The following is a 27,749-nucleotide window of genomic DNA, read 5'->3' on the forward strand; positions in this document are numbered from 1 at the left end:
TTCTGCCTTTTTTATATTTTTTAAAAAAAGGCATTTGTTAAGCACTTACTACGTGCCAGCCACTTTTCTAAGCGCTGGGGTAGAAACAAGGTAATCAGGTTGGACAGAATCCATGTCCCACTTGGGGCTCAGTCTTAATCCCCATTTTATAGATGAAGTTAAGTGACTTGTCCAAGGTCACACAGTAGACGTGGCAGAGCCGAGATTAGAACCCAGGTGTGCTTTTTCCACTAGGTCACGCTTCTTCTCATACAGCTGCTTTATAGGGCATTGTTCACATTTCACATTTTCCTGTGTTCACAGCGGGTGCTGGATAAATACAACGGGAGTCACGGTCGAGTAGAATGAAGGGAACAGTGACCCACACTTTGTCACTCTTGGGTAGAGGAACTAGGGGGCTGGGGAGGAAATGTGGTTTCATTTGTTCTAGTTAAAATTTTAAATCCCTTCTTGGGAGTCATCATAACTAAGAGTACCCTGTGGAGAGACTCCCCAAGGAGAAACTTTCAATTTACGAAAAACCAACAGAAAGCTTTATCCTCCCTAACCCTAGCTAAGGCCCTAGTTCCCTGCCACCCAGGGACAAAGGAGAGAGGGATACTGCTCCCCATGTCCACACTGTCACCATATGTAAACTATCACCAATCTAGAAAGTCTCGTGAGGCCCAAGCGCACCAGACATGCCCGATGGACCAGCCGAACCAGAGCCTGGCCAGGGAAGCTAACAGTAATTCGCTCAATCAATCAATCAATCGTATTTATTGAGCGCTTACTGTGTGCAGAGCACTGTACTAAGCGCTTGGGAAGTACAAGTTGGCAACATATAAAGTCCCTACCCAACAGTGGGCTCACAGTCTAAAAGGGGGAGACAGAGAACAAAACCAAACATACTAACAAAATAAAATAAATAGACTATTTCAGACAGATTTATTAGGATGGTTGTCTTTGGCCAATATGATTTTACCCGCCCAGATATCTAGATGTATTAAATTTCTCCCTCAGCATTCAAACATGGCACTGAAAAATGCTATTTTCCCCTCTTTCACTCACTGGAGACTTTAAAGCAAAAAATATTATTTAGCCCCAAACATCTGCCCGGGTGTTATGCATTTCCTACCTGAAAAGGATTTTGACTTCTCCCAAAACAAACATGCTTGTCCAGCCCAAATCTCAATAAAATCAGATCTCTGAGTAGCTTCTGACTCCTAAAGCCACTTTTTTTTGCCCCCCACAAAAAAGGTTTGCCTCAATGCTATGGGCTTTTGGAAAGTTCCCATATATGCTGACAGACATGCTGGCTTTATATTTAGATCACTTAGATTGGGAGAGGTAATAAACATGTATATTAAGTGCGAATGCATCTTTACTGAATTCCATAACAAGAAACCTAGCCTGTCCTCTTTCCTAAAAATAAAAAAACTCTCATTCCCAAACTTTTTCCTGCCAGATCGTCAGCGGAGAAACGTCTCCAGTGCCTAGAGGGGGTCACTAGGTCACTGCTTTCTGCACTGTGACCCAGCCAAGGATTCCAAGTTTTGGATTCTTGCTTTCTAGGTGCTTCTATTGTCTGGACCTGCCCTCTAATTCTGTGCTCTTTTCTAAATAAATGTCCTTCCTCTCAAGAGTGTGAGTTAAGTCAGTCAGTCATATCTCCTGAGCGCTTACTTTGTACAGACCACTGTACTAAGCGCTTGGGAGAGTACAGTTCAAAATAAATGGACACATTCCCTGCCCACAGTGCGCTTCCAGTCTAGAGGACTGAGGCACAGAGTCTGGGTCTGAAGTCACCTATTCTGCACTCACCCCTGCATTTAGTACAGTGTTCAGCACAAAGCACCTGGTCATTAAATACCATGTCGATTACTGTCTTTTGCCGTGTGTTTCTCCTCTTTGCTTAATAGTGCTGGCAGAGGGGTCAGTGATGAGAGAGAGCTCTAGCTTTATTTCTGTTTATTCTGATGACTTGACACCTGTTCACACCTTTTGTTTTGTTGTCTGTCTCCCCCTTCTAGCCTGTGAGCCCGCTGTTGGGTAGGGACCATCTCTATATGTTGTCAACTTGGACTTCCCAAGTGCTTAGTACAGTGCTCTGCACACAGTAAGCGCTCAATAAATGTGATGGAATGAATGAATGAATGAATAGTACTGCTGCTGGCCTCTGAAAATCCATTTCTGGGGGAGGGAACAAAAGAACAATTAAGAGAGGCTGAACGACTCTTGCCAAACACTTCCTTAAAAAGAAGCGAGTACCCCCTGTCTCTTATCTTCTCTTTACTCTTACCTCTTGTCCCAGGAATTCATTCCCAATATACTGAGAAGCAATCGGCAATAGTAAAAAGCCGACTGAGGCTTCTGGGGTAACGGTTCATCCTGCTCCACGGCTTTCATGTTCAAGTCTCCAAAATGCTTCTCGACAAATTCTCTTTCCTCCGTGTGCTGCTTCAGGATGGCGTTGATGACATCATTTTCCTGTTTTTCAGAGATGCAGTTAGGTTGAGGAGCGGGAATGTTAAGCGACACTCCCGTCCTCTGCAGGCATTCAGGACTTGTGACCCCTAAATACTGCAAGAGTTCATCTAGGGCATCTTCTTCATCTCTTATTGTATCCCAAGTTGGCACAGTGTCTCTAAACCTCCGCTTATCCTGGAGGTTGAGTCCATCTCTCGCAGCTGCATCCTCTAAGCATTCGTTATAAGGTGGGGTATCTTCCGGCTTCTCTTGGGGAGCCGCTGCCAGTACCAGAGATGTCGGTTCTGACAAGGAACTCGCAGGGGGCGGCCCATACAGGACCGCAGAGTCCCAAGAGTATTTCCCAGACAGATCCCGCACTATAATTCGGACGCTGGAATTTGCCGACGCGAGCCCAGCAGATAATCCTCCTCCGGGTTTATTCTCCTCTGCTCTGATCTGGATGCAGGACACTAAGGTGGTGGAGTTTAACACGAAGAACTGGAGGTTTGGGCTCTCAAAAAGCTCAGGGGACAGTTCTGAACTTTCAGTGTAAGGATTGTCCTGGTTTTCACAAACGTGACTCGTTAGCATGGCGGGACCGCCGGTCATTGGATAGTGGCCCAAGTGGTTCACCAGATGGGTTATGACCGTCCGTGCTGCAACGGAGATTAATCCTTGCTGCATGTGAGTTTTAACTGCAAAACAGTAGTAGGGGGAAAGAGTAATCAATTGGAGCTTACCACATGCACAGCACTGTTCTAAGCGCTTGGGAGTTTACAATACAAAAGAGTAGGTAGACATATTCTCTGCCCACCACAAGCTTACAGTCTAGAGGGGAGACAGAGAGTAATGTAAAGAGATAATTTGTAGGTATATGCGAAAGTGTTGGGTTTGAGATTGGGGTGGATAGCAAATGCACAACAGGCACAGATCCGAGCGTATATATGATGCAGAAGGGGGAACACCGAGGCTTACAACAATGTGCTGTCTAGGACATAATAAAGATGGAAGGACTCGATTCTACTCAGAATAACCCAAAGGGAAAGGGGGCTTCTCACAATTAGGAGGCTTTAAAATCTCCAAGATGAGGAGCATTCTTTTAACAACAGTAAAGTACAGCAAAATAATATGGTTGCAAAGATACCCAAAAATGTATTGGAAATCAGTTAAATTTCCCCATAGCAGCTGCTAATGGTAAATTTTTGAAAAAAGAACCTCAACTGCTCAATTTCATACCTCCTGAAGAGAGAACCAAAATTGGCTTACACAGAGCATAAAAACCACCATAGTGATTCAAGATATTTGTCCAACCAGACTACTATTCTGTCTCCTATTGTGGATGCTTGGAAGAACCATGTTACAGCTGCTCCCTGACAACTTTTGAGTCAAAACCCAACTTTCTTCTCTAATCTAGATATGGCCTTCTAACATTAACCTCTAATAATATCATGTGCAATGCTCTTCTATGAATTTTCCAAACCTATCTAAAACTTACTGACACTTTCGGTTTATGGTAGCTAATTACAAATAATAATAATAATAATGATGATGGCATTTATTAAGCACTTACTATGTGCAAAGCACTGTTCTAAGCGCAGGGGAGGTTACAAGGTGATCAGGTTGTCCCATGGGGGGGCTCACAGTCTTAATCCCCATTTTACAGATGAGGTAACCGAGGCACAGAGAAGTTAAGTGACTCGCCCAAAGTCACACAGCTGACAATTGGTGGAGCCGGGATTTCAACCCCTGACCTCTGACTCCAAAGCCCGTGTGCTCTTTCCACTGAGCCAGGCTGCTTCCACAAATGCTTACCCGATGTATGAAAAAGTTCTTCCTTCTATTTGCTTCGAATCTATTCTGTTCAAAATTCATTGGGAGGCCTTCCAATCCTAGCACTGTGAAATCTGCACAAGAATTTTATTTGCTTGCCCACACCTTTCATGTTTTTGTAGACTTTAGTTGTAGACTCCAGGTTGTCCCCTCTCAATCTCTTCTGTTTTTCAATCAGTCAACTGATTGATTTATCTTTGAACAGAAGCTGCTCCGTCTCAATCATCCCTGTGCCTTATCTAACATCAGAGTCCTTCCTAAAGCCTGGACACCAGAACTGCATGCCCGATTTTAGCTGTAGACGTAACCATGATTTTAGAGAGCATCAAAGTTGTGCTTACTGTTTTGTTCTACATATCTTTCCAGATAATCAGTATTTTATTAGGCCTTTTGCCTATCACCATACGCTGGGGGCAATGACTGGAAGTTAGGAGTCCATTATCAAGTGCTTCCACTGAAGCTCACTACACTCAAATTCAAGGAAAATAGAACAGAGAAGTGCTCTCCTGCAATCCCAAAATAAATGAGCACAAACAACACTTGGTATCTTAAAGAAAATTAGCCCCCGCTCTCTCCTGCTTGCCCAGGGAAGGTAAGAAAAATGAGGGAAGCCAACCTTAGACACCATGCACCTACTGCTAGATGACTGTTTCAGGTCAGACCTACTTAGCTTGGGAAATTGCAGAATCCCAGAATTTAAGATTCAGAAGGGGATCTGAGACACACCTACTTCCAGGAAGGTGAATGACATGGTCCCCTAATCTTCTTTTCACGATCTTCTAGAATGGAATCAACACAGCCACAAACCTGCCCATCCCAGTGAGGATTTTAATTAAATCATTTTAATTACTGAACGCTTACTGTGAGCACTGCACTACTGTGCTTGGCAGAGTACACTATAACAGTTGGTGGACACATTCTCTGCCCACAACGAGCTTACGGTCTGGAGGAGGAGGCAGATATTAATACAGATAAGTTATGGATTCATTCGTAAGTGCTGTGGGGCTGACTGGTGGGTGAATAGAAGGTAGAAATCCAAGTGTAAGGGCAGCACAGAAGGGAATGGGGAAGTGTTCCAAAGCTTTACCTCTCCGAAAACTGTCAACGTGATCTGAATGCTCTTAATTCTACTCACAATAAAGGGAGTGAATAAAACTGCCCCAAGGATTGCTTTCAGTACACCATTCAATAGTTGCCCTCTCTCTCCCACCCTTCTCCTACTTCTCCCGGGCCAGTTTGTGCACACCTAAGTGATAAGACAGTAGTACACTGCTGAGAGTATCATGTGGGACAGAATTGAATGTTTTACTGAGAAGTTATAACTACTGCTTTCAGCCAATTGTATTTATGGAGCGCTTACAGTGTGCAGAGCATTGTACTAAGAGCTTGGATAGTGTAATACAATAATAATAACAGACACTTTCCCTGCCCACAATGAGCTTACAGTCTACAGTCTTTCCCCTTGTATACGGGGCCTGTCTTCTACCATAGAGGGAAACTAAATTGTCCAGGCACAACACTGGAAAATAAAATTTGTTAGAGGGAATGTGGCTGCTGCCTTCCAAGCGCTTAGTACAGTGCTCTGCACACAGTAAGCGCTCAATAAATACGACAATGAATGAATGAATGCCTGAGCCCTAGAGTGGCATGTCCTTGATGTGGTGTTTGGGAAGTGAGGGGAAGAGGCTCAAGAAGGGAGATGCCTGCTGATGATAAAGCGCCTTCTGTTTGTCAGGTCTCCTCACTCCCATTTTTATCTTCCTACATAGGCATGATGAAGAACCAGCGGGAGTCAAAATGGAGTCACAGCGGCTTTGGGGTTAAGTGGATACTGTGAACCCTCAGCCCAAGTCTGGCTATCTCCATTCCTCCCTCTTAGTTTTGAAAATGATGACCGAGAGGGGTCCAGGTCTCTTCCCACTGGGGGCAGCCAGTTCACCAGGTCTGGAGGTTGAGACTTCAAACACTCAAAACCAAAGGCACAATCTGTGACAAGGTTAATGGGAATGCATCTGAAATGGATTTTCTTTCCTTTTGCTAAATGCTTCAAGAGAAGCAGCATTGCCTAGTGGCTACAGCATGGGCCTGAGAGCCAAGAAGCAATGGGTTCCAATCCCGACTCTGTCATCTGTGTGCTTTGTGGCCTTGGGCAAGTCAATTCACTTCTCTGCAACTAAGCTATCTCATCTGTAAAATGGGGATTAAGACTGTGAGACCCCCATGGAGGACAGTCCCTAGCACAGAATAAGCGCTTAATGAATACTACAAATTATTATTCACATAGAACCCCCACAAAATGTCCCTTAAAAAAACTCCTAGCATGAAGAGAGAACTTTTAGGCTTAAAAAGAGAATAAATTTAAGTTCATTATCAAGATTATTTCTACATGTCCCATTTCTGATCATCTTCCACTCTTTTAAAATATGAACTAGCAAATTTGCTCTCTCATAATGATGAGAGATGATTTTTACAGGCATTTGCCCAGGAAAATCAAGGCTTCCTTTCTCAAGTCTTATTGTTGCCAACAGTTGGTCCTTCTGTTTCCCTGATGAGTAAGTTTGGATAATTTCCCTTTCAGAAGGATAGGTTTACAGTACAACCAAATTTCAATTGCTCGAGGTAATGAGGGAAAGAGAGAGTACGGGGCTGAGAGTCAGAGGATCTGGGTTCTAACCTCAGTGCTGCCAATTGCTTGTTGTATCTCTGGGCAAGTCACTTAACTTATCTGTGCCTCAGTTCTCCTGTTCTCCCTCCTACCTAAACTATGAAGGACAAGAAGGACAACGTCATTAACTTCTACCTACCCCAATGCTTAGAACAGTGTTTGACACATAGAAAGCGCTTAAAGAATACCATAAAAAGAGAGTATAAGGACAATCGAAGCCCATGAGTCTCGTTTTATCTTTCACTTTCAGCCTCCACCAAACCTTTACAGAGGCTGCAAACTGATACAGTAAGCTCAACTGGGACAGCTTGAGTTTCAAAATCTCTCCCTTCCTTAGTCCAGCCTCTGGCAGAGGTGTTAATGAGCCTGAGTGACACAACCAGGATGCCTAAAAAGGTAGGAAAAAGAACAAACAGCGAGCAGCTTTGATAACCCCACACTCCCACTGTGGAGAACTAACCCATGATGAGTTGACTATATAGTGCTTTCCTATCTCCACTGGTTACAAAGTTGAAACAATGTGCTCCCACGCCTATTCTCCCACGTTAACTTTAAGGGCATTTTCTATTCTTTATTAAAAGAAAAAACAAAAACAAAAAAAACCCCGAACAGTCAAAAAAAAACCCAAATGAAAAAAGAAAAAAACCCAACCCTTTCCTTTCTTCAATGTCTGCAATATAAAAAGATTACTCTCAGCTGCTCAGAATATTGTAGCCACTCTCAAATGAAGAAAAATACCTTTCTGGATCTCAATTCCAGACAGTGAGTAAAAAACTACCATTTCTGAATGAATGTCTGCTCTCATGTAGGCTATCCAGGTTTATGATGCAATGCAAGCATCAAGTACTTCAAGAAGTACTATTTCTTCAAAAAAAAAAAAAAAACAACTCCAAAATTTTGGGCTGCTATGTTGGAAAGTCAATGACCCAGGAAATATTAAAAGGATGAAGGAGTGGGTGGAAAAACACATTCACTTCCTAGTACCAAAGAGAGAATAATATATACACATTCTTGCTTAGACTGTAACTATGAACTGAAATTAAAAGGCTCCTATTAACTTTTCAATTTCTTCTTAGCCAATGGCCTTAAGTCAAACATATAAGTTTATTCAATCAATTGTATTTATTGAGCACTTTCTGTGTGCAATGAACTAAACTAAGCTCTTGGGAGAATACAGTACTAAACAGAGTTGATAGATGAGTTCCCTGGCCTCAATTATCTTACAATCCGGAGGGATATACAGACATTAATATAAATTATGGACATCTACATAAATGCCACAGGGCTGAGAGAGGGGTGAATAAAGGGTACAAAAGTTGTCCTTCTGAAGAAAGGAGTGGAGGTAAATGGAATTACTATCAGAAGTAGAGTTTTTGCTTTGCCCCTGACTTTAGGGGGATGAAGGGCAAATTACGGAAACTATCTATATCTCAATTTTAAATCTAAAGGGGAAAAACAACACAGTTATTTGTAAACTGATCTGAAGTCTATAATAAGCACAGTTAGATAAGGGCAAAAAAACCCCATTACATTGATCTAATTCGGTAAAAACAAAGCTTAACGAGATCTTCAAATTCTCCAGTAAAAATCACCAGGTGGACACTGGAAAAAGAAGCTGCATTTTCTTTGCATAAAGGCATTTAAGAAACTACTTTCTGTTACAAGCATGGAGCATATAAACTAAAAGTTACTTTTCCTAAATTCAACAGGTTACTTTCCAGTTCCTGCTTTGACACAATAGGGAACGCCCCCCCCGCCCCCCACACACACACACCCCCGCCAAAAAAAAGCCACAATTACCAGCCTGCTCACTTCCTGGGAGGCACATAGGTGGCAAAATAGATAAAATAGAATTTTTGCCACTTGCCCAGCATCAATTGTTAACTCACCGCAGGTAAATTAAGCCAGTAGTTCTTGGCAAGGGAGTCCTAAACAGTGGGTCAGACTTCTGAGTATTTAAGTAAAACTCAAATGTGCTTCTCAAAATGTCCAATACCATCTTAGATATCATGCCTTTTTCATGAATTTCCATTTTAATGAACTTAACGCTTACCGGAAAAATTGCTAACTTCAAAAAGAAGTATTAATTCAATAGAGTGATATATGTACAGAGCACATCTATCTCAAGTTGCTAATTGCGAATCGAAACCTGTTAGCTATCTATCACAGCCATGAATTTTAAATAGAAAAGTTTATGCCTTTCGGGGGAAAAAAAAAATCTATTGAGAAACACATAGGCCATAGGAAATACTCTGATTCCAAAATTCAAAAAGAACCAACCTTGTAAGGAAACGTAGAATGAAGATACTGCTGCCACTACGGCTTTGTGTAACTGGCATTCATTTAATAAAGTCTATTCAGAGTTGTCTTTTCAGATTGTCAGATTAAACAAACCCCACAGCATTTGCTGCAAACCTATAATTACAGATTATTAGGGCATACAAAAGCAGCAAGGCATAAAGAGCGGCTGCAATTCACTGCTCTGTAATAGAACATGCAGAGGAAGTTAATTTTGGCAAATGCTTTAAATATTAGCTTTGCATAATATGTATAGGGGAAACTATAATTAGGACAGAATGAAGCCTTAGGAGCCTCTTTCATTCTGACCCCGCAGATGATGACTTTTAGCTAATAAGAAGACCGCCATTTGACAAAAAGCCAACTACAGTACCTTGCTTCATTCTTCAGTAAATTTAATAATTACAGCTACTCCTGCCAATAGTTCTAAATCAGACTTGTTCAATCCAATACTGAGCTTATTAGGGGACAGCTCTATGTTTAGAATTCTTGGGCCAAAAAAGTACTTGAGGATGATGAAGCATGCCTTAGACAAGAGCACAATGATTAGCTATTTTCTCTCCATAAAAAAAAAACAGCACGTAGTCACTACAGACCACAAAATCACCTGCTGTTAGCACACAGCTGTTACAAAAAGGTTCTGCATTTATCTAGTCCTTAATACCTTTCAAGAAGCCTGAAGGGAACAACTTAATATGGATGGAGAATAGCACTACAGAGAGTATTCTGTATCAATATTAAGCTCATCTATTTCAATTGTTTCTTCTTCCTTTGGACTGAGGCTGCTTAATATTGGGTCAATACATTTTGTTACAAATATGTTAAGACTCTGTCCCTTGGGTAACTATGTTTTCTTTTTTTGGAAAAAGAGATGTACTTAATTTGGTAAACTTTCATTACCTTTGAACTAAACACTGAACATGACCCACTTCATACTTCAGATTAGAATGAGAAAAAAGCATCACTTTTTCCCCATGAAAACTATACTGCTTTAAATGTAGCTAGTAGTCAACATTAACTCCAGTTTTAGTGACCAACAGGTCACAGTGAAGTGCTGAAATGCAAAAAATTGCCCTTAATATCGGTGTTGCTTAAAATCAATTACTCATAATAGTCCTATGAGTACATTAGCTTTTTGGACATTTTGTTATTACTATTATTATTAAGGATAACAATAGCAACAATAAATAATTATATTTGTTAAGGCACTGTACTAAGCACTGGGGTAGATACAAGGTAATCAGGTTGGACACAGTCCCTGTCTCACATGGGGCTCACGGCCTTAACCCCCATTTTACATGTGACTTGCCCAAGGTCACACAACAGGCAAGTGGCAGAACGGGGATTAGAACCCAGGTCCTCTGATTCCCAAGCCCAAGCTTTTCCTACGAGACCTCGCTGCCTCTCTTTTTTTCAAAAATAAAAACACAGGAAAAAAGAGGAGAACCAGACGAAGGACATCATGTGAAGGCACTTCAAATATAATTGATCTCAAATGCGATGTTACTACATCTTTAAACTTGATTTCCCAAATCAAAAATCAATTTCCACATGATTATACGCCCAGTTGGGCAACTTCCTAAAGTGTCCTCCTCTTCACCATCCTCACCCCTCCCTCACATCACCCCTGTCATCGCATCCCTCCCTCCTCACGTGAAGACAGAATCCACGCAATGCCTTCTGTAGGGAACAAAATCATCCTGTCCCCGACTTACCTTCCGTGACGGGCTGGAGTTTAGAAGATCGCTCTGAATCAGGCGAGTGCAGAGGCTCGGGTTCTTTCAGACTTTCCAAATGCATGAAAGGATCATAATCGCCAGATGCCAAATCAGAGAGGCTTAGAGGAAAATACTTCGGATTGCTGAAACACTGAGCACCATAGACACAACCGTGAAGCACCTAGAAACACCAAAAATTGTAACGGGACCCTTTTAAAATTTGCCAGTCTTGTGAAATGAAGGTACAGGCCAACAAAAAGTAATACATGTAAGCGTGTAGCACAAAAAAGATGGTTAGCACAAAAAAGATGGTCAGCACAAACTTGACAACAGAAAAAAATAAATACCTTAAACCCAGCCCCAAATATTAAAATTCACTCCAAAGAGTAAAATCTAGAATAATATGCCCATTATGGACACATTTAAACTAATGCCCAGAGTAGATCTGCTGAGAATTTAAGACAAACAACAATGGTCCACATGAAAAGAAACAAGTTTCATTCTTTCCGGTTAATTACCCAAAACAGAAGCCAAACTGATTACTTATATGGAACTCTAAGCCAACAGAAAAATGCTACTTCCTAAGGGGGTCTATGGCAGGGAACAATTTCAACTACAGTACCTTGTAAATGCAGTTGAGGACAGACTTTTCAGTTTTATTATTCTCTCCAACAGAAGTATGAACTGGCTGAAGCAGTGTCTTGAGCGGCAAGGCCATGATCCAATCCAATAGGCACAGAAGCAAGGATACTACCAACTGTGGAGAAAGAGATTTATTTTTGAATTTCACAGGATTTTAAATAACAGCCTCTTAAAATTTAACAGGCTTATTTCCAACAATTCCTTTATTCCCAATTTCAACTCATGGATGATCAACCTTCAGAATTATGTTCCTATTCATGAATCTGTGTCTCGCGCATTTCTCAACGTACAAGGATTGAGTTAAAAAATTCACCTGCAGAATGTTAGGCAAAGGAAACTGCGGGCAAATCTCATGGAATCTTTGCCATATAAAGACATTTTAAAGTGTTCTGAAAAATTAGGTTTTTAACAAATTACGAAATGAAGCAGGCAGGAATCACTTACCTTTTTACCTCATAGGAATGGAAGGGAGACCTTTAGAACATCAATTTTACAAAAGACATTTTCCATTACACTTTTATTACTCCCACTCCATCAGATTGCGTTTATTAGTTTGAATAATATCGCCCAACAGAAAGGAGATACACTTCTGCAAATTACTCTTTCCTTGATCAGACAAGTTGACAAGTCTTCCATGGAATGCTTGGACCCATGGTTGCTAGAATTACAGTATGGAAAAATCCCCACGATTGAAGTAATTGTACCATCTTTTTTTGGTAGTGGAACACTGAATTTATTTATTCTGATTCCACTGCTCGTCAATATTTCTATGCCTGCCCCCCTATTTGAGTGGGGGAAGCAGGGAACATGTCTTGTGCTTCTGTTGTACTTCCCAAGCACTTAGTACGGTGCAGTCCACTGAGAAGGTGCTCAATAAATAACATTATTACTGCTTTCAACTTCTCCCAATCATGGATCAGTGCTTTGGGTTCTTCTGAATCAGTGCTCAAACTCAAATGTGTTTTATCTAACTAAATTAGAGTTTCTAGAAACAAATTTGGTGTTGCTATCTTGAATTTCTACAGCACTTGGATTTACCTAAAGCATTATCAGATCAATAACCTCCTTTGGCCTCACAACTTGAGAGCTTTGGAAGGGCAGGTATTATTTTTTTTACAGCCAAGGAAGCTGAGGCACAGAAGTTGAATGACCTATGTACACACAGAAGGTCAGTGGCAGAATTCCACTAAAATTCAAGACTTTTGAAATTCCAGCCATGAGTTCTTTCAACTAGACCATGTAAGCTTATATCAAAAGTTAGTATATATTCTAAGAATTTTAAAGCTGTTGTGGGTAAATCTCAAAACTGAATAAAACATTAAAGCCAAACATTTAATTCAGTTGCAAAAAAACACACCAAACATATCCAGAAGCAATTAGACTGAACTATAATTATAAGCTCTTTTATGTGATAAAGATCACAGAACATTAAACAAATCTGGTTTGCTACTAAAATATTTGAGAATTGTTTACTGCAATTAAAATGCATGATTTGCATTAAAATTTTTGGTAGCGCACATTAAAATGCACTGTTTAAAACTTCATTTGCTTCAAGTTCACATCCAAATACAGGTGAAATTTTGAAATAATAATCAATAAATTGTTTGGATATGTTAACATTTTCTAATAATGATTACATGAGGTTATACAGAACAGTAAACATGAACTAAGTGTTTAATTACCCTCTTGTCCATTTCATAAGGTGAGGCTTCGGTACTAGGTAAAAGGTAAGTAATAGTCGCTATCAGGATCTGCAAGCAATACAAATTTAAAATTATTTTTTAAAATGTTACACATGAAAATGTCTCAAAATTACAATTAGATATCATAGCTTTTAGAAAACGATCAAATTATTCAATACTTAGTTACTTGAAAGAACCCTTAAATAATGACCATAAAATACACAAATAACACACATTCGCCGAGAATTTAAATGTGATCACTGAAGCTAAAGTCTTCTAATATAAATGACAAACGAGCCATAGTCACGGAAACTTCAAAACCAAGGGAATTGCATGGAGATATTGATTTCTGTGGTAGTGGTTTGCTTGGTGCTTTCTCACCCTCTCTCATCCTTGCTTGTCAGATTCCCACTCCGGTGGGAGCAATGAGCACGTAGGTGGGTAGGGAGTGCAGCACAGTGTGAGGTACATTGTGAAGTACGAGAATTTTATGAATAAACCCATTTACAGCCAAAGAGATCACAACATTTCATCATCATCATCAATCGTATTTATTGAGCGCTTACTATGTGCAGAGCACTGTACGAAGCACTTGGGAAGTACAAATTGGCAACATATAGAGACAGTCCCTACCCAACAGTGGGCTCACAGTCTAAAATTGATCATTACTCATTACAAGATTTCAAAACAAAGCACACTGCACGGTTAAGTTAACTGTAATAGAAAGAGTCTTCCAAATTCATTCACAATGTAGTAATATAATTGAAATCCTGGTCCTAACCATGTGTTTGACTAAAAGTATTTCCACTCCATCCTCTGCCCCCATCCCTCAAATCATGTCATCTCTATTAGAACACCCTGGATCAGGTCTGGCAGTTCACAGACACAATTTGGCTGCATATGAGTCAGGCAACACTGGAGGTGAGCTAAACCTTTCAAGCCACCAATGTTCCTTGAAAAAGATTGCTGCTGCGATGCTCCAAATGGTACCGTAACAGCAGGGGAGGCCAAAAATAGCTCAAAAAACATCTGATTTACAACGAGCTGGGAGCTTAGTCACCCGGCATTATATGAATGATTAGGGATCATTAAAGAATACCTGCTTAATACCAATCATTGAAAACCTAATTCTTTAGTCCCAGGTCCCTAATGAATAAACTACAAGTAAATGATATTGAAAATAGAGGAAAAAAATATAAGGAAGCAAACAGATAAAAGCTTATTAATTCGAAAGAATGCATTTCTAGGCAAAACAAGTCACTTTAAACAATTCCATTTTAAAGGGTTTCTGCATTACAGAGAAATTCACAGGGCAACTATGTGCTCCCTTCAATGCCTTGGAAATGCATCTCTGACTGTGGTGGCCACTATGACAGTGGCTTCTCCTCTTATCTGCTTCTTGCTGGTCTCTCGACTGAGGAGAAAGCTCCCTTGGGGAAGCAAGAATTGGTGTAGCAGTAGCAAAGAAGATTAAAAATCAGCCTCAATCCTTTCTACTGCTGCCTCCTCAAAGTTGTGGCTCAGCAGGTGCCCAAGATAGTAAAAGAAGGTAAGAGAAGAAACCAGTCCCTACTTCTGCCACCATATTGTTTGCTATGCCTGAAAGTTGGGGCATGTAGCAGCAGAAACTGGTGTTTTTTCTTACCTGCATCTGCTCCTTCATTTTATCGGAACATCAGTTGGACTCCAGTGAGCATCTCTGGGTATTGAAGGAGTGGGGGGCATGCATGCATGCATGCATGCAAACATGAGGCAAGAAGGCGGTGCCTTGAAGACTGAGAATGTGTGTGCGCTGCTTGGTTAAATTACTTGTTCAAGGTCATACAATCCAGAGCCAAATAAAAAAAAAAAAGAACCTAGGGAGCAGACAATTTAAAATTGCCTAATCTAACATTAAAAATATAAGAGGAGTAAAAAATGAGAAATTACTTACTTGAATAATTTTTAAGGGGGAATCAGGCTGGTAAATCTGAAGTCTTTCGACATAATGGATCAGCATATGCAGCATGTTGCAAGCCACATGGGCCACTGTTTTATTTGGAAACTGAAGAAAAACAATAATGAAAGTTTTTTAATTGCGGTTTTTGTAATCAGTAAGAACCGTTTTGCTTTAAATCATAATGAAACGTGAACTGACAACCTCTGCCATTCTCTCAGGCATTGATCCTACAGCTACTTTATATAAGTTCCTCTTGCCAACCACTGTTTTGAATAACCACGGTTTTCCTTGGTGGAGATTAACACTCCCTGTCATTTCAAGCCTGCCGAAGCAGAGTCTAGGACGCATTATGCTTCCCTGGCACTATATCAATAGAACATTTACATTACAGAGAGAACAAATTGTAACTGTTTAAAGTTGACTATTGCCAGTAAACCCAGTGAACTTTGAACTATTAAAATAAAGTTCACCGTGCAATGCTAGAAATCCAGGAGTCAGAGGACCTGGGTTCTAATCCTAGCTCCGCCACTTGTCTGCTGTATCACCTTGGGCAAGTCATAACTTCTCTGAGTCTCTCTGTAAAATGAGGATTAAGACTGTGAGTCCTATAATAACAAAAACTGTACTTTTTAAGCGCTATGTTGCCAGGCACTATATCAAGCATTAGGGTGGATATAAGCAACTCGGGTTGGACACAGTCCCTATCCCATGTGGGGCTCACAGACTCAATCCCCATTTCACAGATGAGGTAACTGAGCCACAGAGAAGTGAAGTGACTTGCCCAAAGGGTCACACAGCAGACAAGTGGGGGAGCCAGGATTAGAACCCTTGACCTTATGACCCCCAAGCCCGTGCCCTATCCACTAGAACATGTTGCTTGTGTCATGTGGGACAGGACTGTGTCCAACCTGGTCAGCCTGTAACTACCCCAGCTCTTAATGTGCCTGGCATACAGTAAGTGCTTAACAAATACCATTAAAAAACAAACAACAAAAAAAACCAGGCATGGAGAATGCCTGTTCATTTCTTTTCCACAAACCTCGAATTTCATTCCAAAAGCTCTCTTTCACTCACCACGGGTACTTTCAGGAGCCTGAACCCCCATGGTTGACACGGGAGATCTACATTAGTAGCTGTGACTGATATCTGCTACTACCTATTGAGCGGTTATTGATGAGGCATACCACATCTCTGTTCTTGATATTAATGGCAAGAGGAAAAGGGAAGGCCCAAAGAGAAACAAAGAAAGGAGGAGGAGGAGGAATGGGTAAGGACGAGGGGAAAAAAATACTACTGTCCAGAGCAGTCACCACTGGTCAAACTTTCTCTTCATTTCCAAAGGTGTAGGGCAAGGGAGAGGGGCAGAGACAGAGATAGGTTTTTAGGTGGAGTCCAGCTGATAGGCATAGGTTTTTAGGTGGAGTCCAGCTGATAGGCACTAGGTCTCAGTAGTTGATAAAGTGGGAATTTGAGAAGGTATATAAACAGCCTAGTTATAGGAGTCAGGAGATTAGGTGATAATTGTATGAGAAATTTATGAAGATGACTCAGACACTGAAAAACTTTTAGTTTGGTCCAGGGAAACTGGAGTATTTAACAGCCCTTGTCCAATATGCAACACTGTTTGACGATGATCAGAAAAAAAAAAAGATGTAAAAATTAATGTCATCCTACCTTTAATGAGACACAAATTACATTCAGTGCTTCCTTAATCTGTGGATGATGGGATTCATGCACTAGTTCTTCACAAACCCAAATACCTAGGCTGCAAAGAGCAACACATCTGAAAAGCAAGGAGACAACCCAAAATTGACATCCAACAAAAACAGTTGCTTTGAAATACAACTATATCTATGAACTCTGCAAGACACTAGTGGAGAATACGCTAAATATAATTTAGACTTTCTTCCTTTCCAAAAACTGTTTACATTTTAAACATGCCGGTAGACTGCAATTTTACAGTTACAAATTGGTTGTAGTCATTGAATTTAAAAAAAAAAAGAAACCCATAAAAAGTTGTCATAAGTTTGTCTGTGACAAACACTGTGACAGCTGACAGTGTGACAACCCATAAAAAGTTGTTATAAGTTTGTTGTAGCTGTAGTGAGATTCACATTAGGTAGGAGGAACCTAGATAGGATAATACATTAAGGATAAAAATGTTCTTTGATGGCCTATTTTTTTTTAACTAAGACCCCAAACTGGGGTAACACAAAAGATGTGTCCACAAACTCATCTTATCTCAGCGGCGGTTGCTATGAAATAAACAAATAGCAAACCCATTATTAAGGAGGTAGGTTTTATAATTGCACTGACTGACATCACCAGGACAAATTTACGGCACAAAAGGGAGCTAATAGGTTACGTCAAATATAATTACGTACAGATAAAGCATTTCCCATTTTAAAATGTGATGCAAGGCAGGGAAGATTTTGGAAGCTCCCATTTCTATACCTAGCAAAGATGGGTCATTTGAAACTACGGCATAAATGGCTATCTCTTATTCCGTTACTCATCAGAATCATTAGGTGGTGTGTCATTCAAGTACAAAGAGTCAACACGTTTAGACGATCATTTTGACCATGTGCAAAGGAACGATATGCTGCTGCTCTCTGGTGGTGTACTGATCCCACGGTCCTCTCTGAACATTAAAAACTGCCCTGTGACCGCTGGATGGGACCTTTAGGCAAATTGGGTTCCATCTCCTTCAGGTTTGTCCTGGCCCCAGTGTCAGCAGGACAAAAATCGCCTTGGCCACCTACCAGCTGGTGAGGAGGCAGTCAGGCAAGTTTAAAATCCCCTGGAGCCGTGGAAAAGGGCTAGGCTGGGTCTAGAAGGGGAAGCAATGGATTTCCTGCCCTCTGGAGCTATAAGTGGGAGAAGTCTGTAGGGCAGGACCGCAAAAAAGGGATTAAGGACAGAGGACAGGGATAGGTGGAATTAAGCATGAGGAGTTTAATAACACGCAACTGGAAAACTCACTGAGTTAATGTCACTAGGTCTGTGAGTTTACACTAAATTCAAGTCACATTTCTCCTGAATTCAGTAAGTTCTATTATCATTCAAAATAATTTAATATTTCCTAGTTGTTGACTTAGTTCACATTAGTTAACTTAGAATGAACAATTTTCACCTCCTCTTTTTCCTACGCTCTACTCTTAGTACAATGCAACAGAGTACAATGCAACAGAGTTGGCAGACACATTCCCTGCCCACCATTAAGCCTACAGTTAACAGGCTTACAACTGTAAGCCTACAGTTTAGAGGGGAAAACAGACATTAATATAAGTAAACAGTTTCTATCTACAATTTAAAGATAAGAACATAAGTGCTGCAGGGTTGAGGGTGAAGTGAATATGAAATGCTCAAAGGTCACAAGATCCAAGTGAACATATGGGTTCAGAAAGGAGAGGGAGCCAGGGAAAAGAGGTCTTTATCAGGGAAAACTTCTTGGAGATGTGACCTTAATTCTTTGAAGGTGGGGAAAGGGGACCTCCGGGGTATATGGATGGGGAGGATATGGGAAGGGGTCAGCGGCAAGATAGACGAGACTGGGGCACAAGTGAGTAACGTCGCATTAGAGGAATCAAGTGTGAGGGCTGAGCTGTAGTAAATCAGTGAAGTAGGAAAGGGTGAGGTGAATGACTGCTCTCTAAAGCCAATGAATGGTAAGGAGTTTCTGTTTGATGCTGAGGTGGTTGAAAAACCAATGGGAGTTCTTGAGGCGTGGGGAAATGTGGACTGACCAATTTTTTATTTTTTTTTTTAGAAAAATGACCCGTGCAGCAGAGTGAAGTATGGACTGGAGAAGGGAAAGACAGGAGGCAGGTAGGTCAGCGAGACAGTGGTGGGATAGGATAAGTGCTTGAATCAATAAGGCAGCAGTTTGGATGCAGAGGAAAGGGCAGATTTTAGCAATGTTATGAACCACAAGATTTGGTGACATTGAATATGTAGGTGGAATGAGAGAGAAGTCAAGGATGACATTAATGGGATGTGAAGTAGAGAGATTAGTGGTATTGTCTACAGTGATGGGAAGGACATGGGAAGGACACTGAGCGGGAAGTTAAGCAGTTCACTTTTGACATAGCGGGGCATCTGGGTAGAGATGTCTTGAAGGCAGGAGGAAATGCGATATTGCAGAGGAGGAGAGAGGTCAGGGCTGGAGACACAGAATTGGGAATCATCTGCGTAGAGATGTGTAGTTGAAGTCATGGGAGCAAGTGAGTTCTCCAAGGGAGTGGGTGTACATAGGGAATAAAAGGGGACCTAGAATGGAACCCTGAGGGACCCCCACTGTGAGAAGGTGGGAGGCAGAGGAGGAGCCTGAGAAAGAGGCTGAGAAGGAGCAGTCAGAGAGATCAGAGAACCAAAAGAAAACAGTGTCAACGAATCCAAGGTTAAAGACTCAAGGAGAAGGGGGTGACCTCCACTGTCGAAGGCAACGGAGAGGTTTAGGAGAATTAGGATAAAGTCCATCAGATTTGGCTAGAAGAAGGTCACTGGTTACCTTAAAGACAGCTGCTTCCACGGAGTGAATGGGGTGGAAGGCAGATTGGAGAGGATCAAGGAGAGAAGTGGCGAGGAAGTGAAGACAGCCAGTACCACTTCCTCCTCCCTGCTCAGCCCACCTTCCCTAACTGGATAGATCGGGCTGGGCATAAGCAACCTTGAAAACAGGAAAGTTCAAATCATGGTGCTTAGGTAGAGAGTCAGTTTCTAAACCTCCTCTAAAAAAATCATTTTAGTAGAGAGGAGTTAGAGTCTGAGTCAACAGTCAAAGAATAGTAGAGTTTAAAATGTGAATAAAAGTCTGGTACTGAAATGAACCTTCAGGAAATCGTATCCACATTTGCTACTGCACTACAGGGCAACCTGCTAGCTTAATGCAACTCCTACCATGTTACCTTTTAAACTGGAGCACACTAGGCAAATGCCAATTCCATAGCATTTTTCAAGCCAAGATCTTGGACTTACCTTGCAGGACCAGAGGGTTCATCTTTTGCAGAACTTAACACCGTTTTAATTATGAGTTCCTACATGAAAGCAAAGAGGTTGAGAAAGAGTTCAGAAAGTCTTTCAATGAAAATGTCCAATCAATCGATCATCAGTGGTATTTAGTCAGATGCCTTCATTGCCCCAGATTTCATAAGTGTGGTTCCTCAAAATAAACTCTAGCTTCTTGTTGAGCCCACTGGCAGAGGGAGAATGTTTCCTCCTTTTCAGTGGTGCATTAACTCTTTCCATTTTGACTTAGATTCACAGAACACCCTTCAGCAAGAAGGTGCTGTATATATGTAATGAATGAATATACTTTTCAGAGGGGATGCATCAACAAAATATGACTATCTCACTCACTTTTCATTAGTAGGGGCAGTTAAAAAAAGGTTTTGAAAGCCCTATGTTTCAAGGCGAATTCAATAGCCAACGTTAACACGTTCAGTGGCTCTGAATGACTTCCTGAATATGCTTCACAGCTATAACTATCAAATTGGAAACTTATTTATGGTAGTTTCTGGTCTGAATAACATTTGTAATTTAGAGATCCTAGAACAGTGGTCAAGACAACACACAGCACAACTGGATGATGACGGGTTAAGTAGTGAAAACTAAAGCTTGGGCAAAACCTGGAAATAGAATAGATAAGCCATACCTCTAACATCACATATAAATCCCCTGAGAACTCAAACTGCCGTACCCAGAAGCTCAACTGAATCTTAAAACTCCTTTTCGATAGAAGGCACCGTCCAGCTTTATAAGTTGAACAGACAGTCACATCACTGAGTTTTGGAGGTAATGTTATCTCCCCTTCAAGATCCTAACTCATTTCCTCACCCTGAGGCCCAGACGGCATCTATTGGTCTAGACTCTTACACATGGAACATGTCCTCTCCTATACTAGCACAGAACATCGTTGGGGTCTGTGCTCCTCTTGCTTTTCATGGGCTCTTGGAGCAGCAGCAATCATGACTCTTAGCCTTAAAGCCAGTTGAGCCAAAGGACCATGTCTTCCATGGAAACAGAACAGTGGAGTCCAGAAGGTGGAGAGAGACAGACAGACACACCATAAAAGTCAAAAAACTATTCTAACATTAAAATGTAGCATTTGACAGCTCACCTTAACATCTGTGAACTGAGATAGAGCAATATCAGGCATGTTGGGGTGAAGAGCTGGCAGCTCACAATACAAGTTCGGAAAGCAGACCAGAGATCCCAGGAGAACCTGTGCTTCAACTCTTGGTGCCTAATTTACGGACAAACACAAAACATGAAAGTTCATTCAGTGCAATCAGCTTGTACAGAAAATAAGTTTATCAAGTACGTAATATAGAGTAGTGTTTCTACCAGAAGAAACTTGAAAACAAAGCTCAACGGGCCCAAACCAGCAAAGTAATAGCTCTTCTCAAGCCAACGCTTGGCTTACGAGAAGAGGCCTCCTCAGACACTGACTGACTCTCAGCTCCTAGGGTGTCAATGAAGAACTCTCCACCAAATGAGTGACTCCCTTAACAAGAGGGTACAAATGGAACTGGTCACAACGGTCTTTTGACGCGGAGGAGAAAACCTAGATGCAGTTTTCTTCCATGGCACAGATCGCACTTCTCCCCTGGACCTCAATGGATGTTGTTAATCACTGGAGGACCACGGGGGAGAGTATGATGGCTCAGGGTAATCTATCACCACCATGTCTTGCTGCGAGTTATGCACTTAGTCCCATCCCCTAAGCACCCAGGTACTCATCCCACCCCAAGAGCACTTAGGTACACATCCTCATTCTAGGTTGCTTTCCTTACCTAGAAGTGATCTTAGTGTCTGTCTCCCCAGCTAGACTGAAAGTCCCTTGAAAGCAGGGATTCTGTCTACTTACTCCATTGTACCATCCCAATGCTATAATGTTCTGTACAGAGTAAATGCTCAATACATACCAATAACTGATTAATCAAAGTCCTACTGAAGCGGGAGGTGGTTAGGACATTGGACATTTGGTTACTGAAGAAACAGTAACACTACTTGGTAGCCTCATGGATGCCTAAATAGCCCTGCGTATAAACCAACTAGTAACTCCAAATGGAGACTAGAAAAGGGCTTTAAAATTCTCACCCCACCCCATTCATTCAATCGTATTTATCATTATTATTAATAATAATAATGGCATTTATTAAGCACTTACTACATGCAAAGCACTGTTCTAAGCGCTGGGGAGGTTACAAGGTGATCAAGTTGTCCCACATGGAGCTCACAATCTTAACCTCCATTTTGCAGATGAGGTAACTGAGGCACAGAGAAGTTAAATGACTTGCCCAAATCACACAGCTGACAAGTGGCGGAGCTGGGATTTGAACCCATGACCTCTGACTCCAAAGCCCATGCACTTACTTACTGAGCACTTACTGTGTGCACAGCACTGTACTAAGCACTTGAAAAGTACAATTTGGCAACAGATAGAGACAGTCCCTACCCAACAACGGACTCACAGTCGAGAAGGGGGAGACACGACAACAAAGCAAACCAAACTGGGCTGACCAGATGACGACTCGTTAGCTTTTTAAAATAACACATACGCTCAGCCCAAATATCCACCATATTATCAGTGTTTTTTAACTCCACGATTACCATCAGGATTCCGCAAAACTTTCATTTTTGTTACCACAACATCCATGGGAAACCAACTACTGCTTGTAATGAGGAACTAGAAAGTAGTGAACTGGAAATGAACGCTGTTTGGTGCCAAGGATTAAAATGTTCCGTATACATCATATACACCTCCTTAAGAGCATTCAACAACCTCCATGGCTCGGCATGGTTCTGTTTCCTACGGATCTGAGCACTGAGCAGCGTGGGTCGCTCACCACCTTGCCCAGCAGTTTCACTCGGCAATGGGACGTCCTGGGATGTTGAGCCATTCCGGGTGCCAACCAATCACGGAGATTAACGAGACAAGAAGTATTTGTGCCAAGATTGCACGTAAAACGTGGAGATTGAAGATGGGGCTTACGGCACTGACCACCCTCCCATTCTAGTGGGCTTCGGTCCACTCTTTAGGCAAGGAAGAAGCTGTGCCCTTGCTGCCTGCCTGGGCACCTCCCCCTTCTAGATCCCTGGACCATCCACTACATCATATCTGCATTCACTGGACCAGCTTCTGATGTGAGCTATTAACCCTGACCAAGTGTTGGACTGAGGCAACATCCTCTAACGTTTCCTATTAAGGTCTCTTAAAAAACCCACTTAAGATGTAACACACAAAAATATTTCCTTCGTGTCTACTGTAAAAGAACTGCACTTTTTAATGTTCTTCTGAACTTGATGAAAGGGGCACCTGCAGGACAAAAATGGTCGTTTCTGCAATTGGTTCCCCCCTACAAGCGGCTTCCACATCAGTACTTGTGAAGTTCCACAGCCATATGCCAAAGTGAACAAAGAAAATATTTTGCTCTGTATCGCTGAGATGTATCGATCACTTCTTAGAGGACACACTGAATCAGCCTGCTCGAAGATTCTCACATTGTCAAGAGTACTTACGTAGGAGAAGCAACCGAATGAAACTACAACGAATTATTTAAACTATTTCCACCGATACACTATTGTGAACGCAAAGAAACTCAGCACTTACATTGAGGAAAGCGGAAGAAGCCACTCTACCAGCGGCTACGATGAAATCCATAATAAGCATGGTGGCCCCAGGTAAGCCAAGTGAAAAAAACTGAGGCGAGCAGTGTTTGATGATTGTATTGACAATATCCTTAAAAGGAAGGAGAAAAAATAAGGAAGGGGGCATTTGACATGTTATCTTTCATATCAGTCGCGCGTTGAAGTTTAAGAATAGATGATTTGAAATAATGAAAACTTCAGTCTGCTCAACTAAGCAAGATTCTCAGGTGACTCCCTGGACAAGCTAATTTTTACCTGTTTCCAATGAGCTGAGTGAGCTGAGCCTGATGTTATGGGCTCAAATGGAAGCAAAAAGGAAGAGGATGTGGAGGTCTTTGGTGCACAAGGATCGGTGTGCCTGCCATACGGGTGACAGCTCGTAAGTATCTGGGTCTCTGCTCCACCTATCTCCTCTGGGGGACAAATCCAAGGCCTGAAGCCATAAGAGACTCAACTTCATTCTCTCTCCCTAGAACATTCACCTTGGAGAATCAGGAACTGAGCGGAAGAACATCAGGTGCCTCTGACTTTATAATTCCCTTGTGATATTCTGCAGAAAGAACTCACTTTCACCAAGTTTCAAAGTTAAAATGTGGCATGTGGACTTGTCCTGATTAGTTCTGTTCACCTGACACTGATGATAACGTCACCCAAAACACTTCTGTGAGCATCTGCTCCTACAGCACTGAGGCAACTGCTTTTCGATAGTTTATAGAAGACATTTTAACAATTTAGGTTTCTTTCTTCTAAGGAAGAAGTTCATCTCATCATCTTGAGAACAGTCTCTTGATATTTATTAAGGGTGCATGGGTACATGACCCAGAACTACGGTAAATACTCTGATCTTGAAATCTAAATGAACATTTTATTGGAAATCTGTAAATTATTTTGACAGCCTGAAAGATATGTTAATGATAAAGTCCTGATCTAAAAATACTAAGAGTACAAATTTACCTGGTCAACATGAAGAAGTCCACAATGCATTATATTATAGAAGTGTGTCAAAAAATCTTTGTTCGGAGAAACATCTTGTCTTCTTTTCATTGTGTTGCAAATAAGTTTATAAGCATGCAGCTTTCCTTGTTTATATTTATCAGTCAACATGGTTGCCTGCAATTGAAAAGAAAAATCGATTCTGAACACTGAAAAGACAATGAAGTCCCAAAAAAGTTGGCTACTAAAAGTTCACAGTGCATTTTCATTAGTTCTGCTGCTCAGTATTTACTCTGTAACATCTTTATTTACTCTGTAACATCTTGAGTGAATAGTTAGCCTTGATGATTTTCTAAGGTTTTGGTTTGGCCTTAGGTGGTAATGATACAATTGCTGGAACAAATGCCTAAAGTCCAAATACCAGCAAATTCCAGTTACATCCAAAAATCAAACTCAGCCAGTTGACCTCCGTTCTTGAAAAACCCCACCAAGACTACGCCTCAGACAAAAGTCAGGAAGGTGATGTATGTTGTTGGTTGGATTTTTAGACAATAGGGTTGTCTACAACTGAATTTTAGATAAGTGATTTGCCAATGGCTGAGATTTGGTTTCTGATTTATCAAGTGCCTGAGCTGAGTGTAGTGAAGAATAACTAAACTGACAAACAAAAATACAAAATAAAGACAGGTGATTTATGACTTTATAATTGTATACTGGTCTTCTTCGAAGTGGTAGAGCATGAGCAGATGTTGGTTTTGATTGCTTTTAGCTTTCTCCTCTATGTACTTGCCTTGAAAAGCCAAGGGGTAAGGATCCGCAACGGAGGAATTAGAATAGGGGGAGACGGGGAGGTCAGGTTATCAGTTGAAATACCAAGGTTATCTCGAATCTGAAATGATTTGAAAAGAAAAGGCAATCCACATGAGAGCTGTAGTTTGGCATTGTTTTTGTCACCTTCAACTCTCTGACTGAGAGGTGTAGGAGAGACAAGAAGGGGGAAAAGAGATTCCTTAATTTGAGGGGACCCATTTCTTTTACCTTGGCCAGATTCTGCCAAAGTTCACACAGGTAATCAAAAACTTGAGCGTGGATCTCAGGATCCATGATAGTGTTGACATCACCCAAAATTCCCAACATTCTTCGCCACATTACAGTAGCAACATCTGCATGCCATCCTGTAAGGGTCCCCCCTGCCATCACACTGCAACATTCAGATGGAAATTCACTGGTCTCTGTAGGAAGAGTGAAAACATACAGAAATACAATTTTTTGAAATTCGACAGAAAAATAATCGTCAGAGCCAATATAAAATAACTATCTCAGAATCCCAATCAAGTCAGAATAAGTCTGAGCACACAGGGTAAAAGAATAAATCGCAACCCACTCAATCCCTCAGGCATCCTAATTATATTTCTTCAGATAGGACATAAGGGGCTACTATTCGATGATGCATCTACTTCCTGTTGAAAGCATCCTTTAAGAAACTAACCTTCCTAGCAATGGAAACATTCATCCAGGTGACCACTCTGTTACGAGGGGAAGGGAAAGAATGGATCAATGAAATTCCCAAGAAATGTAGGCTTTTTCACTTAATTCCTGCTTCACTTCTTCAATAGTGCCACTGAAACTAATTTTAGGCTGAGTAAACAGCTGGAAGGGACCTAGAGAGTCATGTAGTTTATCTCTCTGTCTGTAAGCAGGACTTCAACGAAGCCACCCTGGGCAGATAGATGGATTTCGACTGTAGCCATGTCAACCGGGAGGGACCACAGGGCTAAGAACCAGGACAAGTGAAACAGAAACAATGTGGGTATGGAATATTACCATTTAAAACACATGTGGTTCCCGGCTTTGGCACAGTGTATTTTTATGCTCCAGCAGCTCATTTACCTCAAACGTATTACCATTATATCAGGGTGGGGGGTGGAGGGGCGGTACAGGTAAGGTTGGAAAAAGGTGGTAAAATGACAGTCCAGGAAACTTTTTTTTGAGATTTTTTTTTTTCAACTGGAGCTTTTTTTGTGGGCTCAAAGGGACTTTCAAACCTACCGGTAAGGCTGACACTGTGTAGAACTAGCATCTCCTACCCCATTGAACTCTCCCAGGGACCTAGATCAGAGCTCTGCACACTATTAAGTGCTCATTCATCTTCCTCCATCTGCTCTGGAGGTGAGACCAGCTATTCAGCAGAGTTTTATATAAAACTCTCCAACTATTTGAAGGCAGTCATTTAGTGACCTATTGAAATAATTGTAATTCATTTTCCCCTAATGGTTCCCTTTTATAATAATTTTTGTTGCTCTCCTCTAACCTCTCTCCAAATTAGAATCCAGTATTAGGTAGTAGTTCCTAGGAAACACTTAGAAGGCCTTCTGGTTTTTCCATTTAACTCTCAGAAATATCAACGGGGGGTTTCCACTGTGTGGCCTCTCTGGGTCGGGGGCCACTGTGAAGTCTAAGGTATGCTGATTGAATCCCTTTACCATTTTTTTTTTTAAATGAAGATATATCTTCAAGTTTAGCCACTGTGTTTACTCCAACACTGATTCCTCCCAAGTCACTTAAATATGAGCAAGCGTTGCTGCTTTAAAAATACATTTTCCAAGCAAGGTAGGATTAGTGTACCTCGATCGAGTCCATCTCGCCGCCAACCCCTTGCTACATCCTCCCTCCTCCTTCATATATGACAGACCACTACTCTCCCCACCTTCGTAGCCTTATTAAAATCACACTGTCTCGTCCAAGATGCTTTCCCGCTTAAGCCTCCATCTCCCTTACTTTCCGTCCTTTCTGTGGCATTATGTACCTGGATCTGTACCCTTTAAACACTTGATATTCACTGCCCCTTCAGCCACTCAGTACTTATGTGCACACTGATAATTAATTTTAATATGTGCCTCCCTGAGACTGTAAGCTCTTTGTGGGCAGGGGATGTGTCC

The 27,749-nt window shown here is 41.4% G+C and overlaps 1 protein-coding gene across 10 annotated transcripts in view; it reads right to left on the reverse strand.

Moving 5' to 3' along the window:
• RALGAPA1 (Ral GTPase activating protein catalytic subunit alpha 1) overlaps positions 1–27,749 on the reverse strand; it is a 163,888-nt gene that overhangs the window by 53,592 nt on the left and 82,547 nt on the right. For all 10 annotated transcript variants that reach the window (XM_038756186.1, XM_038756184.1, XM_038756177.1 and 7 more), the window contains 12 exons: positions 25,849–26,042; positions 25,601–25,699; positions 24,832–24,987; positions 23,840–23,968; positions 21,344–21,469; positions 20,203–20,261; positions 16,900–17,008; positions 15,220–15,330; positions 13,287–13,355; positions 11,585–11,719; positions 10,960–11,143; positions 2,282–3,146 (listed from right to left, as the gene is read on the reverse strand). In XM_038756186.1, the coding sequence (XP_038612114.1) occupies positions 2,282–3,146; positions 10,960–11,143; positions 11,585–11,719; positions 13,287–13,355; positions 15,220–15,330; positions 16,900–17,008; positions 20,203–20,261; positions 21,344–21,469; positions 23,840–23,968; positions 24,832–24,987; positions 25,601–25,699; positions 25,849–26,042 (2,236 nt within the window). The remainder of the gene's footprint in view (positions 1–2,281; positions 3,147–10,959; positions 11,144–11,584; positions 11,720–13,286; positions 13,356–15,219; positions 15,331–16,899; positions 17,009–20,202; positions 20,262–21,343; positions 21,470–23,839; positions 23,969–24,831; positions 24,988–25,600; positions 25,700–25,848; positions 26,043–27,749) is intronic.

This window comes from Tachyglossus aculeatus, chromosome 14 (assembly GCF_015852505.1).
Source record: "Tachyglossus aculeatus isolate mTacAcu1 chromosome 14, mTacAcu1.pri, whole genome shotgun sequence".
In the NCBI taxonomy this organism is placed as follows: Eukaryota; Metazoa; Chordata; class Mammalia; order Monotremata; family Tachyglossidae; genus Tachyglossus; species Tachyglossus aculeatus.